This window comes from Mustelus asterias, unplaced genomic scaffold, assembly GCF_964213995.1.
Source record: "Mustelus asterias unplaced genomic scaffold, sMusAst1.hap1.1 HAP1_SCAFFOLD_639, whole genome shotgun sequence".
Classification (NCBI taxonomy): domain Eukaryota; kingdom Metazoa; phylum Chordata; class Chondrichthyes; order Carcharhiniformes; family Triakidae; genus Mustelus; species Mustelus asterias.
In genome coordinates this window covers 172878-190846 of record NW_027590588.1, presented here as the reverse complement: position 1 = coordinate 190846, position 17969 = coordinate 172878, and the positions used below count along the sequence as shown (strand labels likewise).

Here is a 17969-nt window from a genome sequence, read left to right as displayed (position 1 = left end):
GTCATTAGGTTTTCCAATATAAACTACTTTTATGTGTCAGTTAAACAATTGTATGAAAGATGCAGTAGATTTGAATCAATGCAAATAGGTTTGGTTTACTTGTGTTGAGGACTGGTTACTGGTTTGGTGAGATCACCTTTGAATTCTTCGTGTCGGCTCGTTACCAGCTACTTTGCCAATTTGTGCTCATTCTTTCTGAATAATGCGAAGGGCGGCACAGTAGCACAGTGGTTAGCACTGCTGCTTCACAGCTCCAGGATCCCGGGTTCGATTCCCGGCTCGGGTCACTGTCTGTGTGGAGTTTGCACATTCTCCTCGTGTCTGTGTGGGTTTCCTCCGGGTGCTCCGGTTTCCTCCCACTGTCCAAAGATGTGCGGGTTAGGTTGATTGGCCAGATTAAAAATTGCCCCTTAGAGTCCTGAGATGCGTAGATTAGCAGGATTAGCGGGTAAATATGTGGGGGTAGGGCCTGGGTGGGATTGTGGTCGGTGCAGACTCGATGGGCCGAATGGCCTCCTTCTGCACTGTAGGGTTTCTATGATTTCTAGAGGATCAAAAAGATCAGTACAGCTGCTACCTAAAGTTAATGCATCACATTAACTATTAACCAACTATTCCTTCAGATACTCATGCAATATCTGCTTAACTCACACTCTCCCCAAACATTCCATTGTGTTCTGTTACTCTGGATAGATTGAGGTGGGTTCAGTTTACCTGCACTTTAATTGGGTTCTGCCCTAATCCCTTTCTTGTCCCAATCTCGGGTCCTTCACACTCTCCACTGCTGAAATGCAATTGTCTTTTCTCTGCAAAGTCTCCAATAGCTGAATATCTTTTTGATTGTGAGTCGAACTGTGTGCCAGGTTCTGGATGTGGAGGTCCCTGTGCCAGTAAGTACAGCGTTTTGTGCTTCCTTCCTCCAGCTACTTATCCCGAGATCCATTTAACTTTTTGTACTGTTGCCATGCAGTACTTGATTCTTACCAATGAGCTGAGAGATGTTAAGCCTGAGGCTCCACCAAGACTTAGGCTTTCAGTCGAAGATTCCTATCCCATGCCACTATTTGCTGTTCTCCTGGCCACTGGCACCACTAAAAACACATTCATCTCATTTCCCATTCTGGGATCTTGCTGGGCACAATAATGGCCGTCACTGGACCCAGACAAGTAGCAAACTGAATGTGATGTACTTTGGGAAACAATATGAATGCATCTTTGTTCTTCTTGCAGTTAATCAGCCTTCACAGAGTTGTGTGAAAATAGTGTTATGCCAGATTGGTCTAGTAAGCAGTCTGCAGTGTTATGAGCATGGAGAATAGATTGTAAACTGTTTGCTGTTTGGGTGAGGCTTTTGTATCAGGTTGCTTTCGCAGTTGTTTTCGATTGAAGATGCCCAAAGCACTGGGAATGTATGCCTAATGCCAAGAGCAGTCAGCAGAATTATTTTTAAGTTATGAGGGCATGAATATATAAATATAAGTGCCAGATTGTTACAAAGCATCTGCGGTAACTGTCCAAATTGAACTTTAAAGAACATTAGACAGATCACGTCTGAAAGGCACTGAGTATTATTTATGGTAAGCACAGATATTTGAAATGGTTTCCAAGTTATTTAAACATGTTTCTGTGAATTTACTTATGTCATTGTTTATTCATAACCTTTTGAGGTTCATGAGGCCATTTAAGGACCCATACCGTGGAAATAACTCCAGTGCTTTCTGTTTGTATAAATGTTAAAAAGGCAACAGAAATTAAAATTAGCAAAGACTATGAATCGACAATTCATTCAAGAGAGCTGCATCACATAATTAAAACATCCACTTTGTGATTTAATTGGCAGTTGCTCTTTGTGACAAAAATCAAGTCTCTTTGTGTATAATGCATTGTGAAGTGGTTTTTCTCCTGGTGCCCATGGGGTTAAAAAGAAGATTCACTCACAGAAAATGGCCCAGGTTATTTTGATACAAAGGGTCCAGGGTTTGGATGGCATGTCTGGTGAGGTGTGTGTGGAAATGGCCAAACCACTTCATTCCGATACAGATACCTGTGGGATTTATTTATTTGCTGGAGGACAGTGGTGATGCTGCCAAGGCTGTGTTTGTTATCTTGTTGGGTGCTGGTGAACTTAATGAGATGCTGTCCTTGTACTGATGGGGTTGAGTTTGACTAATTACAGGCTAATAGCCCAATGACAAAGAAGGAATATTACATGAAATTTACAGCACAGAAACAGGCCATTTGCCCCAAATCAAAATGATGTGTGACTTGGAAGAGTAATTTGCAAGTTAATGTGTTTCACAATGTTGGTCCTTATTGGTAACAGAGGCTGTCGTGTTCATGTTGAGATGCTAGAGTATTGTGGGTCATATACACTGCAGTCCTGGCATACTGATATCCTAGTTTATGCCAGTGGTGGATCGGGATTTTAGTAATAGGGGCTTTGTGCTGAGCTTTTTCAGTGTTGTGGCTATACCGTCCAGGGGAATAGCTGGGGTTCTATCATGTTGCTGACTTTAGCTTTGCCAATGAGAGTCAGGCAGTGGGCCACCAGTTTCTGGGAAGCCAGCCTTCTGTATTTGATTGGCAGCACCTTGAGACACATTTAAATTTCCTTGTGCTCGGTAAAGTTTTAAAACGTATTTCTCAGCCTGCCTTGTTGAAATGAGATAGTCCTAACAGAGAGAAACCAAAGAAATTCTCAATGGACAGCTAAAAGCAATGAGGTAAAGATTAATATTCAGAAACCAGTTTGATTTCATGCACATTGGTGTTTAGTTCAACAACTGTGGCTGCTGTTTTTTACTTTTCAAAGGTGATTAGTTAAGCCAGTATCAACTGTAAATCGAGTCATTGCTGCCGTCACTTAGTCATGTGCTTCATAAAGGTGTTTGTTCGTAGCCAAGCTGCAGGTTTAGTATTCTATCACCATCTGAAGCTCAGGAAGGAAATACAGTTTATAATTTGTAGCTGATACCTGGCTGGTTACAAGATAGCTGGAGATTAGGAAGGTTAAAAGTTCCGTCTGGTTCTATATTCACTTAAGAGCAGTCTGTGGCTCTGAATCCAAAAATAATACCTTGAGACAAAGTGCGAAATATTTCCTTACCTAATAAACATTTAGCCAAGCTAACGAGAATAAAACAATGTTTAAATTTGGGCCATCCAATTCTTGGGAACAATGCTGGTCAGCTTGGTTTCCTGACAGTCTTACTGTGCCTTTTCAGCTAGCCTGGGATTCGCATTTTATTCATGGCTGGGGTAAGGGCTTAAGAAATGGGGGAAGGAGTCAGCTATTTAGCCCCCTGAACCTGTTCCATCATTCAATAAGATGATGGCTGATCTGATTGTGGCCTCAACTCCACTTCCCTGCCTGTCCCACCTAACCCTCGACTCTCTTGCAGATCAAAAATCTAACTTGAGCCTTGAATATATTCAATTAACCAGCCTCCATTGCTTGCTAGGAGAGAGAATTCCAAACACTAATGAGACTAGAAGAAATTCTTCCTCATCTCTGTCTTAAATGGGTGACCCCCTGTTTTTTATCAGTGCCACCTAGTTCTAGATTCCTCCAGAAGAGGAAACATCCCCTCAGTATCCACCTCTTGAATCTTGTATGTTTCAACAAGATCACCTCATTCTTCTCAACTCAGGTATAAGCCCAACCCGCTCAATCTTTCCTCATAAAACAGCTCTTCATCCCAGGAATTAGCCTCGTGAACCTTTTCTGAACTGCTTCCAATGCAAGTAAGGTAAGGAGACCAGAATTGTACACGTTACTCTCGGCATGGCGTCGCCAATGCTCTGTGCAGTTGTAGTAAGAATTCCCTAAGGCCAACATTCTATCCGAATTACTGGCTGACGTTTTATGATTCATGCACAGAGATATCCAGATCCCTCTACTGCAGCAGCCTCTCCTCATTTAAATATTTTGCTTTTCTATTCTTCCTGCCAAAGTGGACAACCTCACATTTTCCCTCTCTTTGCATCCTCCTCACAATTTGCTTTCCTACATATTATCATATTGTCAGCAAACTTGGCTACATTTCAGCTGGTCCCTTTACCAAATCATTGATGGATCATAAATAGTTGAGGCCTCAGCACTGATTGCTATGGCACTCCATTAGTTATTGTCAAACCTCGACATTTAAAGCAATACTTGCAACGGAACTACACTTCAAGTCTGCAACTAACTGAAGTCTTTTAAGTTCCATGTGGAGTGATCATTTTCTTCCATCCTGACCCCCAGGTGGGAAGTGAGTTTACATCTTTGGTGCGTGGTCTTTTCCAGTTTTGTTGGAGTGAGAGAAACAAATGCAGCGAGGCAAGGGGCAAGGGGAAAGGAAGAGTAAACCAGCAATCAAGTTATCAAACATTAATTGGAGCACAAATTTCCACTGGAATATTAACAAATTCCAGGCAAGTGAGTTTTATTATACTGGAGCACATAATTCAAACTGACTCCAGTGCAGTATTGTGTCAGAAGTGCCATATTTTGGATGAGATGCTAAACCAAGGATCCAACTGTCTGCTCAGGTGGATTTAAAAGATCCCATGACACTAATTTAATGAAGAACATTAAAGCTAGAACAAAGAACAGTACAGCACAGGAAACAGGCCCTTCGGCCCTCCAAATTTTGTGGGAGAAGTTCTCCCCACTTCTGGCCAATATTTATCCTTAAACCAACATCAATGAAACAGATGATCTGGTCATCACCATGTTGTTATTTGTGGGAGTTTACTGTAAGCAAATTGGCTGCTGTGATATCTGCATTACAACTTTAACTACACTTGAAAAGGTACGTCACCGACTTTAAAGGGCTTTGGGATATCCTCTTTGGCACAGTATCAATGGAAATTCTATCCTTATTAGAGATGCTCTGGCGCTGTATGGATGGGATTCCTATTTTTCTTTCACAAACAACCTTCTGTTGAACGCCTCTCCGATTGCTGGTCGAGTTGGTCAACTACATTTTGTGCTCTTGAATTAATTTGGAATCTGGGTCCCAATAAATAATGGTTGTACATGTTCCATAAAATGGACAGAGACTCTGAGGTTCTGACAGACATTTCAGAGCGTAAGAAAGAAGGTTCGCTATGATTGGGCTTGAGGTGAACATTTGGGATGGCTGAGCCTTGAACATTTTCAAGGTTGAGATCGATAGGTTTTTAACCAGTCAGGAATTAAGGATTGCAGAGATAAGGCAGGAAAGTGGATTTACTGAGTGTTAGAATCAGCCACAATCTTATTAAATGACCGAGCAGGCTCAAAGGGTTGAATGGCCTACTGCTGTTCCTGTTTATTATGGTCTAACACAGTCCGTGTAGTCCTAGACTGTCAGAGTGGTGACGTTCGTACCAGCTGAAGTAATTCACATGCATGTTTTTCTAAAAAAAAATTGGTGCTTTCTGATGTTAGGTGTAAAATAGAAACTGTAGCTGCGTGAATCATTGCATGTTGCTGTGTTTATTGTGATAGCATTCAGTGACAGCTTGTGTACACATCTGTTGATCTTGCCAAATAATTGTTTGTAACAGGCATGTGTCACCATCATAAAAATGAATGGCAACATGTGTTAGCATAACAAATGAGAACGTTGGCAGGGAAATTGTATTGGAAGAAATAACTATTGAGTCTTTGCGTAGAAAAGATGCATCTGTGGGGAATAAATTGTGCAAATTGAAGAGTTAATCCTGAAGTATCTACCATATGTACAAGATGTGATTATTCGATTGCAAACAGCTGACTCTGAATAAAGCAAATATTGTGTATTTAACAAATGGCAAAGCACAAAGCTGAGCAGTAAAAAGCAGGTGGTTTATGGCAGAACATGGCATCACTCTTTGCCCTTTCTCTTTCATAAAAGAAGCGATGTGTGAGCTGTTGCACAGCTTGTGCCTGGCAAATATGTTTGTTCATTGGTGTCTTTTGGTCTTTTTTCCCCACCCTGGTTAGAGGCAGCTGGGAACATTGTGAAATTCTGATGGGCTGATGTGAAAGAAGGAAGTGATTGCAGGCAGAATTCCCTATTCACAATGTCTCATCATGGGGAAGTTTGCTCGACACCATCAGAGTGCTTTGCAGTTTTACATTTTAAGGAAATGAATGTTGCGGTTACTTAGTGTTTCTAAGGAACCGCTTTGGATTTTGCAGCATAAAACATAATGCCTGCACTGGCTCTTTAAAAGCATTATCTCCCTATCTCTCTCTCTCCTCTCTCTCTCTCCTCCCACCCCCCCCCCCCCCCCCCCCCCCAACCCTGCAGACATTTCTCTTTCAAATATTTATCCAATTAAAGTTATTGATAAATCTGCTTCCACTGCCCTTTCAGGCAGCACCTTCCAGATCACAACAACTCACCATGTAAAGAAAATAATCTCTCCATTCCCCTCTCTGATTATTTTGTCAATTCCATTAAGTCTGTGCCCTCTGGATATCAATATTTCCGATCAGTGGAAAATGTTTCCCAATCTGATCTGTTAGAAGCGTTCAAGGGTAACTGCGTGAATTAAACTTTACGTGAATTCTACCTTTATGACAGTGAAGGTTGATCAGGAAAATGAAAATTATTGCATACATTTCTAAACTACAGGAACATGTTTCTTCCTGCTACCTGGCAATAGCTTTACCAAAAATATCTGGAACACACCTCATCTCTTTGGTGTCCTTTTCTTTACCTCTTTTGCTGGACACATTGAGAGGAAAAAAACCAAGTGAAGTGATCTGAAATCTCCTGTCCGGCGGTGGTGTTAACCTTTGGGTAAACATTTGTCTGAAAATGGTATCACACTGCACTGGACCTTAATTAGCGATACCTCGGATGCTAGTACAGAGTCCATTGATGTTTGCTACCCAACCACCAGCTGTGTCTGCTGAACTGAATATTTCATTGTTGGAGGAATCTCAATACAACATTATCTGCATATTCCACATACTCCAGGGGAGGCTTCCCATTACTGAAGGCCTTGGGTGCCTAGGTGAGAATTTTGGTTATGTCGAAGACTGTTCAGGTCAAAACCCTACCCCTTCCACTTCGTGCTTTTAGTTACCAAAGGTGGTATGAACTTCTGATGTACAAGAACATCTGCCAGAGGAGGTGTGGGTACCATCCAACTCAATAAATATTTGTTCCACTTTTTTAAAATCTTGTTCCATTCGATGCCTGTGACATATAAATTCTGTGTGGATGCCCTTAAGATTATTGAACGCTACTGGGCAGAAACTGGCCATTTAGCCTAACTGGCCTATGTCAGTGTTTATGTTTCACACGAGCCTTCTCCTCTTGACTATCCTACCCTTTTGGTTTATACTCCTATTTCTGTTCCCCTCATATTTATCCATCTGCTCCTTAAATGTATCTATTCTATTTGCCTCAACTACTCCCTGTGGTAGTGAGGTAGGTAATGTTATGTTGAACTGCTTTGAGTTCATGGCCTTCTGTACCCAGGGAATGCACAGTGACCAATCTTTCTGCCAGTAACTGGGAAGATCCTGGAGGAGCTGCAAAATCTTTCTGACCAGAGCCTTGGGAGATGAGAGCAAGCCTCATACCTGCTGCAAATTTCACATGTTCCTGTCCATTTACAACATGGTTAAATGCAACAACACATCAGTCGTACCAAACTTGAAGGGCCTGGAAAGTGCATCGATATTGAGGACAGAGAACTTGCATTTGGAACTGAGTTTCGTTTTGCCATTTCATCAGAAAACTGGTGAAGATTGATGTTCCTGAAGGTGATATGGCAAACACAAAAGTCCTCCATTTTAACAGAGTTGTAGCAAAGAGCTAGTGGAAGTACGATGAGTGTGATGGCTGTTAAATGTGTTATCAGCTTCTTATAAAATCTAGCATTTTAAATAATGCCAAATGGCTTTCGGCAGCAACTAGTTGCATCGAAATAACATCTTTGATGTAGAGGAAGTGCCCCAAGGTGTTTCATGTGGATGGTGAGGGGTTGCTGTTGGAGGGATTGGGGAAGGGGATTGGCTGACAGGAAACCAGTCAAATTTTCCCTCTAAATTATCACTTTGGAGCATATCAATTTTTTGTTAAATTTTATTTAAAAGTGGATTTCACAAGTCCCTGCGGAGTTTTGAAAAAGTTATCATTAGAAAGTTGTAGCTGTGGAATCTACGATGGTTGCAGACTTCATAACAAGCCGACCAATTCTGTTTCTATATACTGTGTCAGCTGTAAAATGGGCCTCGGGACAAGGTGGGTAGGAGTGCATTGTAATCTGGTCCCTTTTCCCCTAATTTAAAGCACAAAAGTACATTTGTGTTTTACTTTATTTAAGGAATATCTCTGCCTTGGAATCGTAAACGATCAAAGTGGAAGTCTATAGACATTTCATTTTGCTTTCTTAAATATTTTAACTTTTTCATAAACACTTTGTGACTTTCTGGAGCTACTCCTGTTTCAGGTCACCTCTGTATGTGCCATCTCTTCATCAAACTGCTGGCTTTCCACAAAACACAGACTTACATTTTCTCTCTCTCAGCCTACTTAACACATTCCAGCTGAGAAATAAGCCGTCTGTTTCAACAATGAAAATGCTTGCCAATTTCTGTCTTAACTAGTTTTCACTCTGAACCAAATAAGAAGTGAACACTTTAAGGATCCTGAAGTTCATTTTCAGAATAACCCTTTGGTCACTGCTCATCAGCACTGTGATCATAAACTGGGGAAAAAACCCTCCAGGTTATCTCCAGGTAATTTAAAGTCACCATGAGACACTTGCCCATGCTAGTCATTGGATACCAGTTGATTTTTCTTGTCTCAGATTGAGGTATCTGGCTCCTAGAACTGCCAGAAGTTTGTGCCTTTGTCAAAAGCTTTTAAGTTGTCATTTGCTTCCTTGTCATCTATTGACCCGAGGAAACAAAGCTTTTTTTTAAAAAAAAGAGGGCCTTATTTTTTAATAATGGGTGTTTTGGTGTTTGGCTTCACTTTTCTGGGACTTAGTCTATTTAGTGCAGAGTTCATGTCTGACAGGGTTTGTGCTCTTGGTGCCCGGAGACAGCAGTGTGCTGTGTCTTTGGCAAGGTTGAAAATGGAATATTGGTATTTGAAATGATACTCAGCTGATTGAGAATCCACAAGGCCACAAATCTAGCGTCATTGATAGATTGTCTGGGATTGGTGTCATTGCATTGAATGGGTAATAGTTTGACACGGTAAGTAAATGGTCATTCACTTTGTTCTCTTCTGTTTTGTAGCTGGAGTGTGTAATGCAGTTGGTGCAGGCAGGAGTTGGAGTCAACATCGCAACATCACGATTTGCTCAGACTCCAGCCCACATTGCTGCTTTTGGAGGGCATCCTCAAGGCTTGTTGTGGCTGATCCAAGCAGGAGCAGATTATAATATACAGGTAAGCCCAAAGGGTAGAGAGGATTTGCAGATTCATTCGTGTCTCCAACTTAATTTCAGACTTGTTCAGAGACTCCTGTCTGGCACAGCTGCTATCATTGTTCTGACAGTAATGTAATAGAACCATAGAAACCCTACAGTGCAGAAAGAGGCCATTCGGCCCATCGAGTCTGCACCGACAACAATCCCACCCAGGCTCTATCCCCGTATCCCTACATATTTACCCGCTAATCCCTCTAACCCTCATATTTACCCGCTAATCCCTCTAATCTACGCATCCTGGGACACTAAGGGGCAATTGAGTTTGGCCAATTAACCTAACCCACACATCTTTGGACTGTGGGAGGTAACCAGAGCACCCGGAGGAAACCCACGCAGACACGGGGCGAATGTGCAAACTCCGCACAGACAGTGACCCGAGCCGGGAATCGAACCCAGGTCCCTGGAGCTGTGAAGCAGCAAATAGTTTTGGTTTGGACTGGTGCTCCGCCTTCCTCGTGGTTACTAGCAAACGGTCCTGTTGCATTCACTGTATCTAGTTCCTGTCAAAGAACTGCGTGGGTGGCAGTGGTTAGTACTGCTGCCTCACAGCACAAGGGACCCAGATTCAACTTAGGCCTTGGGTCACTGTGTGGAGTTTGGACGCGTTCAAGAGCAATTATGGATGGGTAACTGGCCTTAACAGCGATGACTACATCCCTCGAAAGAGTAAAAAAAACCCATTCAATGACATCAATTGAGACAGACACAGGGGGAGACAAAGAGAGAGATAAAAACAGAGAGGACACACAGTGACAGGTGAGCATACAGACTCTCAGTGAGAGAGATACAAGGTGTGACATTTCCTGCCTTTTCCTATGTTGCATTTATCAACTTCTATGAAAAACAAGTCACTGCTGCAGCAGCAAGACAGCATCACATTTCTAATATTCCAGGTCTCTGGGTTCTTTTCTCATTTTCAAAGAATCCCGACAATGCAGAAGGAAACCATTCAGCCCATTGAGCCCACACTGACAACAATCCCACCCAACCCCTATCCCCATGCATTTACCCTGGTAATCCCTTTGATACTAAGGGTCAATTTAGCATGGCCAATCAATCTAGCCCGCACATCTTTGGTGTGGGGGAGGAAACTGGAGCATCTGGAGGAAACCCACGCAGAGGGTCAGGGCCGAGGGAGCACCACGCCGCCGGAGGGTCAGGGCCGAGGGAGCGCCAGAGGGTCAGGGCCAAGGGAGCGCCACGCCGCCGAAGGGTCAGGGTCGAGGGAGCACCAGAGGGTCAGGGCCAAGGGAGCGCCAGAGGGTCAGGGTCGAGGGAGCACCACGCCGCCGGAGGGTCAGGGCCGAGGGAGCGCCAGAGGGTCAGGGCCAAGGGAGCACCACGCCGCCGGAGGGTCAGGACCGAGGGAGCGCCAGAGGGTCAGGGCCAAGGGAGCGCCAGAGAGTCAGGGCCAAGGGAGTGTCTGCGTGGGTTTCCTCCAGATGCTCCAGTTTCCTCCCCCACACCAAAGATGTGCGGGCTAGATTGATTGGCCATGCTAAATTGACCCTTAGTATCAGAGGGATTACCAGGGTAAATGCATGGGGATAGGGGTTGGGTGGGATTGTTGTCAGTGTGGGCTCAATGGGCTGAATGGTTTCCTTCTGCATTGTCGGGATTCTTTGAAAATGAGAAAAGAACCCAGAGACCTGGAATATTAGAAATGTGATGCTGTCTTGCTGCTGCAGCAGTGACTTGTTTTTCATAGAAGTTGATAAATGCAACATAGGAAAAGGCAGGAAATGTCACACCTTGTATCTCTCTCACTGAGAGTCTGTATGCTCACCTGTCACTGTGTGTCCTCTCTGTTTTTATCTCTCTCTTTGTCTCCCACCCCCCCTCCGTGTCTGTCTCAATTGATGTCATTGAATGGGTTTTGTTTACTCTTTCAAGGGATGTAGTCATCGCTGTTAAGGCCAGTTACCCATCCATAATTGCTCTTGAACTGAGTGGCTTGCTAGGCCGTTTCAGAGGGCTTTTAAGAGTCAACATGTTGCTGTAGATCTGGAGTCATCAGATAAAGCTAGCAGATTGCCTTAAAGTACATGGTGAACCAGCTGGGTTTCCGTGGCAATCAATGATAGTACTGAGACTAGCTTTATATATCCAAGTTTATTAATAGCTGCCGTGGTGGGATTTGAACCTATGTCCTCAGGGCATTAGTCTGGGCCTTTGGATTAATGATGCAGTGACACTACCCCGACACCGCCATCTCCCCATGTTTATTTTTGTTGTTGTGTCCATCTCTGTGTTGAATGCTACAAAACTAGTTTTTTGGAAATAACTATTATTTAAATATGGCAACAAATGACTGACTAGTTTAAAAATGCTTAACCTTTATAAATATGTTCAATTGAATTTATGAATTTAATTCCAACTATTTACTGTAATTAGGATAGAAGTTTTTAATAGATTCACGACTACATAGATAATGTGTATAGTGTCTATTTCAAAGTACATGGCACAATGCTTTATTTCGTAACTCTTTTAAATCCTTGCTGCGAAGGATTGCATTTAGCCATATGCTCTGGTATTTTATTTGGAATATTTCCATCATTTCTTTCCAATGAGACTTCTGCAAAATAAATCTTACACTGCAGAGATTAACAGCGACTTAAGTTATCAGTTACGGTACAGTTGATTTATTAACAAATTTATTCCGCTCCCCTCCAGACCGCCCCAACATCACAAAGTGCTTCATAGTTAGTGTAAAATCACTGTTGTTCTGTAGACAAATACCAGCAACCAGTTTTTACACAGTAAAATTACACAAACAGCAATAAGATAAACAATCGTTAATCTGTTTTATGCTGTTAGATGAATGTTGGACACTGAGAAAACGCTCTTGTTTTTATTTGAATAGTTGTCAAAAGATCATTGCATCACTTTATGTCTCATCCCAGAGTGCGGCACTCTCTCAGCCCTGACCCTCCAACTGCGCGACACCCCCTCGGCCCTGACCCTCCGGCAGCGCAGTGCTCTCTCGGCCCTGACCCTCCCAACTGCGCGACACCCCCTCGGCCCTGACCCTCCGGCAGCGCAGTGCTCTCTCGGCCCTGACCCTCCCAACTGCGCGACACCCCCTCGGCCCTGACCCTCCGGCAGCGCAGTGCTCTCTCAGCCCTGACCTTCCCAACTGCGCGACACCCCCTCGGCCCTGACCCTCCGGCGGCGTGGCGCTCCCTTGGCCCTGACCCTCCGGCGGCGTGGCGCCCCTTGGCCCTGACCTTCCGGCCGTGTGGCGCTCCCTCGGCCCTGACCCTCCGGCGGCGTGGCGCTCCCTCAGCCCTGACCCTCCAACTGCGCGACACCCCCTCGGCCCTGACCCTCCGGCGGCGTGGCGCTCCCTTGGCCCTGACCCTCCGGTGGCGTGGCGCTCCATTGGCCCTGACCCGCCGGCCGTGTGGCGCTCCCTCGGCCCTGACCCTCTGGCGGCGTGGCGCTCCCTTGGCCCTGACACTCCGGCGGCGTGGCGCTCCCTTGGCCCTGACCCTCCGGCGGCGTGGCGCTCCCTCGGCCCTGACCCTCTGGCGGCGTGGTGCTCCCTCGGCCCTGACCCTCCGGCGACGTGGCGCTCCCTTGGCCCGGCACTGAAATGCCAGCCTGGGTTATGTGCTAAATCTGGAGCAGGGCTCCAAGTTGTGGCCTGTCTTTCTCTGTGGCAGGAGTGTGCCCACTGAATAATGGATCTCACTGATATTCAAAATTGACATGTTCCCAACCCCTTTTTGACTGAAGTTTTGGGTATATTTTTCTTGGACTGGATTGATTGCTGCTCTTATGTTCCATGCCTCACTGACACAGTTTGATAGGAAAATATAGAATTCACTTTAGAAAAGTGTATATTGTAATTTCCTAGCCATTGTCGCTACACAACCAGCTCGAGTATAAGAGCTTACAGAATCAGGTTATTGTTACATCATCTTAGCTTTGTGCAAGGACTTTATTCTGATCCACGAGTGACATTGCCTTTTCCCACATCAGTTTTGTTTGCTGGTTGGATCTTTCTGAACCTTCTGACTGAGTGACAGACAGCGTTGGTGGGGATGATCAGCATTCATTCTCGGCTGAGATATTTTTTTCCCTGGATTAAAAACAAAAAGTGGCATCACAGGCAGTGATAACCAAGCTCTTTACAGATTTTAGTTCCATCTGAGTAATCCTGTATATATAGAATGCCAATTCAGAGCTCAGAGTGAGCAGAGTGGGTGCCAAGAAGGAAAAATAAACAACCATAATGCCTGTGACTAATGGGGAAATAATGTTTTTGAAGCTTACAGAGACTTTGAAATGGGCACAGGACTTGGTTTCCCTCTCAACTCATGGAAAACTTTCACTCAGTAAGATCTTTAGAAAGTTTGTTGGCTCACTCAAAGGTTGGATTGGTTTGGTTGGACACTGATCAGAATTCTGCAGAGTTGCATAGAAAATCAGAGCAGGAGCAGACCATTTGACCTTTCAAATTCTGCTCCAACATTCAATATGATCATGGCTGATCCTCTATCTCAATGCCATACTCTGGTGCTCTCCCCACATCCCTTGATGGACTAGAAATCTATCTATTTCCTCCTTAAATGTATTCAGTGACTTGCCCTCCATAGCTTTCTGTGGTAAAGAATTCTACAGGTTCACCACCCCCTGAGTAAAGACATTTCTTCTTATCTCAGTCCTAAATGGCCTACACTGTATCCTGAAACTGTGGCCTCTTGTTCTAGATGACCCCCGCCCCAGCCTGAGGAAACAATATATCTGCATTCAGTCTGTTCAGCCCTGTCAGAACTTTGTGTTTCAATTAGATAACCTCATTCTTCTAAATCCCAGTGAATACAGGCCCAGTCGACCCAATCCTTCCTCGTACAACAATCCTGCCATCCCAGGAATCAGACTGATGAACCTTCACTGCGTTCCCTCTATGACAATTATAACTTTTATTAGATAATGTCATAATTCAAGGTCAGAAACTCAAGTGTTTATGAAGTCCGCCTGGATCATAAATTTTGCACTTTGAATTTGGCAAGAATAAACATGAGATGTTTCACTTCAGGTACGATTCAAATGACCCACTAGGGAGCTTTTACCAAACAAAGTTTATTGAAGAATATAGTTAATATATCGCAATAACGTTTACCAATTACAAACAAGAGAAAAAAACAACCATGATATTGTATAATCCTTGACAAATTTATGAAATGTTCCAACCAAACAAATCTCCTTAAAACATACCCTTGCCACAGGTTTAGCACAGAAAGTATGACTGCTCACATGATGCTGGAACTTCGTCCTTTGGTTGGGAAATTGAAACTCTGACTTGCTAGCCTTGTAACTTCCAGCAGCCCTTGAGGTAGAGATAATACCATTGCTGGCCTCTAGCTTTCACAGTAAGAAGTTTAACAACACCAGGTTAAAGTCCAACAGGTTTATTTGGTAGCAAAAGCCACACAAGCTTTCGGAGCTCTAAGCCCCTTCTTCAGGTGAGTGGGAATTCTGTTCACAAACAGAGCATATAAAGACACAAACTCAATTTACATGAATAATGGTTGGAATACGAATACTTACAACTAATCAAGTCTTTAAGAAACAAAAGAATGTGAGTGGAGAGAGCATCAAGACAGGCTAAAAAAACTGCAGAGTTTCACTGGCTGTCTTGTCTGGAGACAATACACATCTTTTTAGCCTGTCTTGATGCTCTCTCCACTCACATTGTTTTGTTTCTTAAAGACTTGATTAGTTGTAAGTATTCGTATTCCAACCATTATTCATGTAAATTGAGTTTGTGTCTTTATATGCTCTGTTTGTGAACAGAATTCTCACTCATCTGAAGAAGGGGCTTAGAGCTCCGAAAGCTTGTGTGGCTTTTGCTACCAGATAAACCTGTTGGACTTTAACCTGGTGTTGTTAAACTTCTTACTGTGTTTACCCCAGTCCAACGCCGGCATCTCCACATCATGACTACCATCGACTCTAGCTTTCAGCCAGCAAACTACTGCAAGAGACCAAATTCTTACTCCAGGAAGGCAAGAAGATCCGTTTCCAGCTCGCCAGCAGAGTCTATAATACCAGGGGGGTGAGAGAGAGAAAACCTGCCTGACACTTGACAACCAGGACAGCTTCTGACTCTGAAGCAAAACTGAAAGTGAATCCTTGGATTCTTCTGAGGAGGAACCACCTGACTTTGACTTGTAAATCAATATTCCCCCTAACCATTCAAAAGGTCATAAAATCCAGACACTGCATGAAGTCCAGAGTAAAAATAAACAAAACCCCATTTAAACCATTTAAGCAGCAATAAAAGGACTGCTAAGCAGGCAGCTGGTGCCGCAATGAAACCAAAGGCCTGCTTACAAACTGCAGAGAACATGATTTTAAAAAATACATTTCTTAAAGGCACAGTAGCGTCACAATAAGGAGACCAAAAGTGCACACATTACTCCAAATGTGGTCTCAGCAGGGCCCTGTATAGCTGCAGTAAAACATCCTGACTCTTGCGCTCGAGTCCTCTTGCAATGTAGGCCAACATTTGCTTTCCTACTGCTTGCTGTGCCTGTATGCTTGCTTTCAGTGACTGGTGTACTTGGACACTCAGGTCCCTTCGTATGTCAACATTTCCCAATCCGTCACAATTTAAGTAATACTCTGCCATTCTGTTTCTCCGTCCAGAGTGGATAACTTCACATTTATCCATGCCAATATATTACCCCCTACCCCATGTGTTTTAATTTTGCACACTAACCTCTTATGTGAGACTTTCTCAAAAGTTTTCTGAAAATCCAAATACACTACATCCACTCGTTCACGTTTATCTATTCTACTAGTTATGTCCTCACAAAAACTCAAGTAGGTTTGTCAAATATGATTCTCCTTTCATAAATCCATGTTGATTTTGTCTAATCCCATTGCTAAGTGTCCTGTTTCATGTCCTTTATAATAGAACCTAGCATTTTTTCTACTATTGATAGTCTAACCATTCTGCAATTCCATATTTTCTCCCCATTTTTAAATAGTGGGGTTACATTTGCCACCCTCCGATCTGCCGGGAATGTTCCAGAACCTACAGAATTTTGGAAGATGAAAACCAACACAGCCACTATTTCCATGACCACCTCTTGGAATGTAGATTACCAGGCCCTGGGGATTTATCGGCCTTGAATCCCATTAATTTCTCCTGCACCATTTGCTTAGTTACACTAATTTCCCTCATCCTTGACCAGGGAGGCAACATACCATCCTTGTAACTTAGCCCCTTGTGGTGCCACAGGCTTGACTCTTGAAGCATTACCCTGAGGAACCACCTCCCCACAACAGTATTCAAAACGGAAAGCCTATTATAAAGAGAGATGGATCCAAGGAGCCCCTGCATTACTTGCCCTGTGCTTTTGCTTTGTCTGGCAGTCACCCATTCCTTTTCTGCCTGTTTGCACTTTACCTGTGGTGTGACCACCTCCACTGTAGGTGATATCTACAAAAGCTTGTAGATGCTCCACAGTGACTCAGCTTGCAGCAGCGTCTCCGAAAGGCAGATTTCGAGTAGCTGCAGCACGAGACACTTCCAGCCAGTAGTAGCGAATGGGGGAAGCAACCTGAGGGATGACCTAATAGTGAGAGATTTTGATAGATTAGATAGAGAAAAACTGTTCCTTTGGGAAAGTGTTTGAATAACCAGATGTCATAGATTTAAACCCACTGAAAAGATCTAGAATGAAGATGAGAAATGTTTTTACAGAGTTGTTGGGATCTGGAACGTTTAATCTTAAAATATAGTGGAAGTTGATGCCATCAATAATTTTAAAGGGAGTTGGACAGGTATTTGAGGAACTTGCAGGGTTATAGACTGGCACAGCATGTTGGGCTGAATGGCCCCATCCTGTCCAGTATGTTCTCTGATTCTATGAACGAGGAGGACTGCTGTTTAGAGGAAACTGGAGGGGTCAGTGTTGGGTGATACTGTTGCACAGAACCTTGCCCATAACATCTGTTTGCAAAGAGTTAAGTTAAATTCCAAATTCAATGCCCCCTGAGTATGAGTTTGTTGTGGTCTCTTAAAAGGGTGCTTAGAAAGTTCCAGAGAGAAGGGTTTGTTTGGTGGGTGAAGGTTTAAGTTACAAGTGAATGATGAATGTGATCAGTTCTAGAAAACGGCAGCCCGCTGGCGAATTACTCAGTTGCTTTCAAGAATCGGAGAGGAATTTCCCAGTTTTCCCAAGATTCTGTGCAGGTTTTCTGCCAGGGAACCGTGTTGCTATGTGTATCTGTTTGGCTGGGTGAGGCAGATTTAATTGGCCTGATGGCCTTGTCTCTTTCATCCTTTGTAGCTGACGCAAATGTTTTCTTTAAAGCACACCGCCTGTTACTGGCTAATGTGTAAAATAGAATGAGTAAAGGATTTAAATCTGAAATGAAGTTGGCGGAGATAACACTATAACCATGAAAACCACCTTACCGTGAAATCTCCATATTCATACCATTTTTGAAACAAAGTATATCCTCAAATTAGCTTAAAATTTGGATTGATGTATATTTTCTTCAAAAAGGTCTCATTTATTGCTGAACAGAGAAGTGAC

General features: G+C 43.5%; 1 protein-coding gene across 5 annotated transcripts in view; it reads left to right on the top strand.

Moving 5' to 3' along the window:
* Positions 1 to 17969, top strand: part of ankrd10a (ankyrin repeat domain 10a) — a 76699-nt gene that overhangs the window by 23653 nt on the left and 35077 nt on the right. For 2 of the 5 annotated variants that reach the window (XM_078205240.1, XM_078205244.1), the window contains exons 1-2: positions 552 to 1577; positions 9218 to 9370. In XM_078205240.1, the coding sequence (XP_078061366.1) occupies positions 1575 to 1577; positions 9218 to 9370 (156 nt within the window). In that variant the 5' untranslated portion in view covers positions 552 to 1574. Of the gene's footprint in view, positions 1 to 551; positions 1578 to 6260; positions 9371 to 17969 lie in introns of those variants that run through there. The other 3 variants (XM_078205246.1, XM_078205245.1, XM_078205241.1) reach the window with 2 other exon arrangements.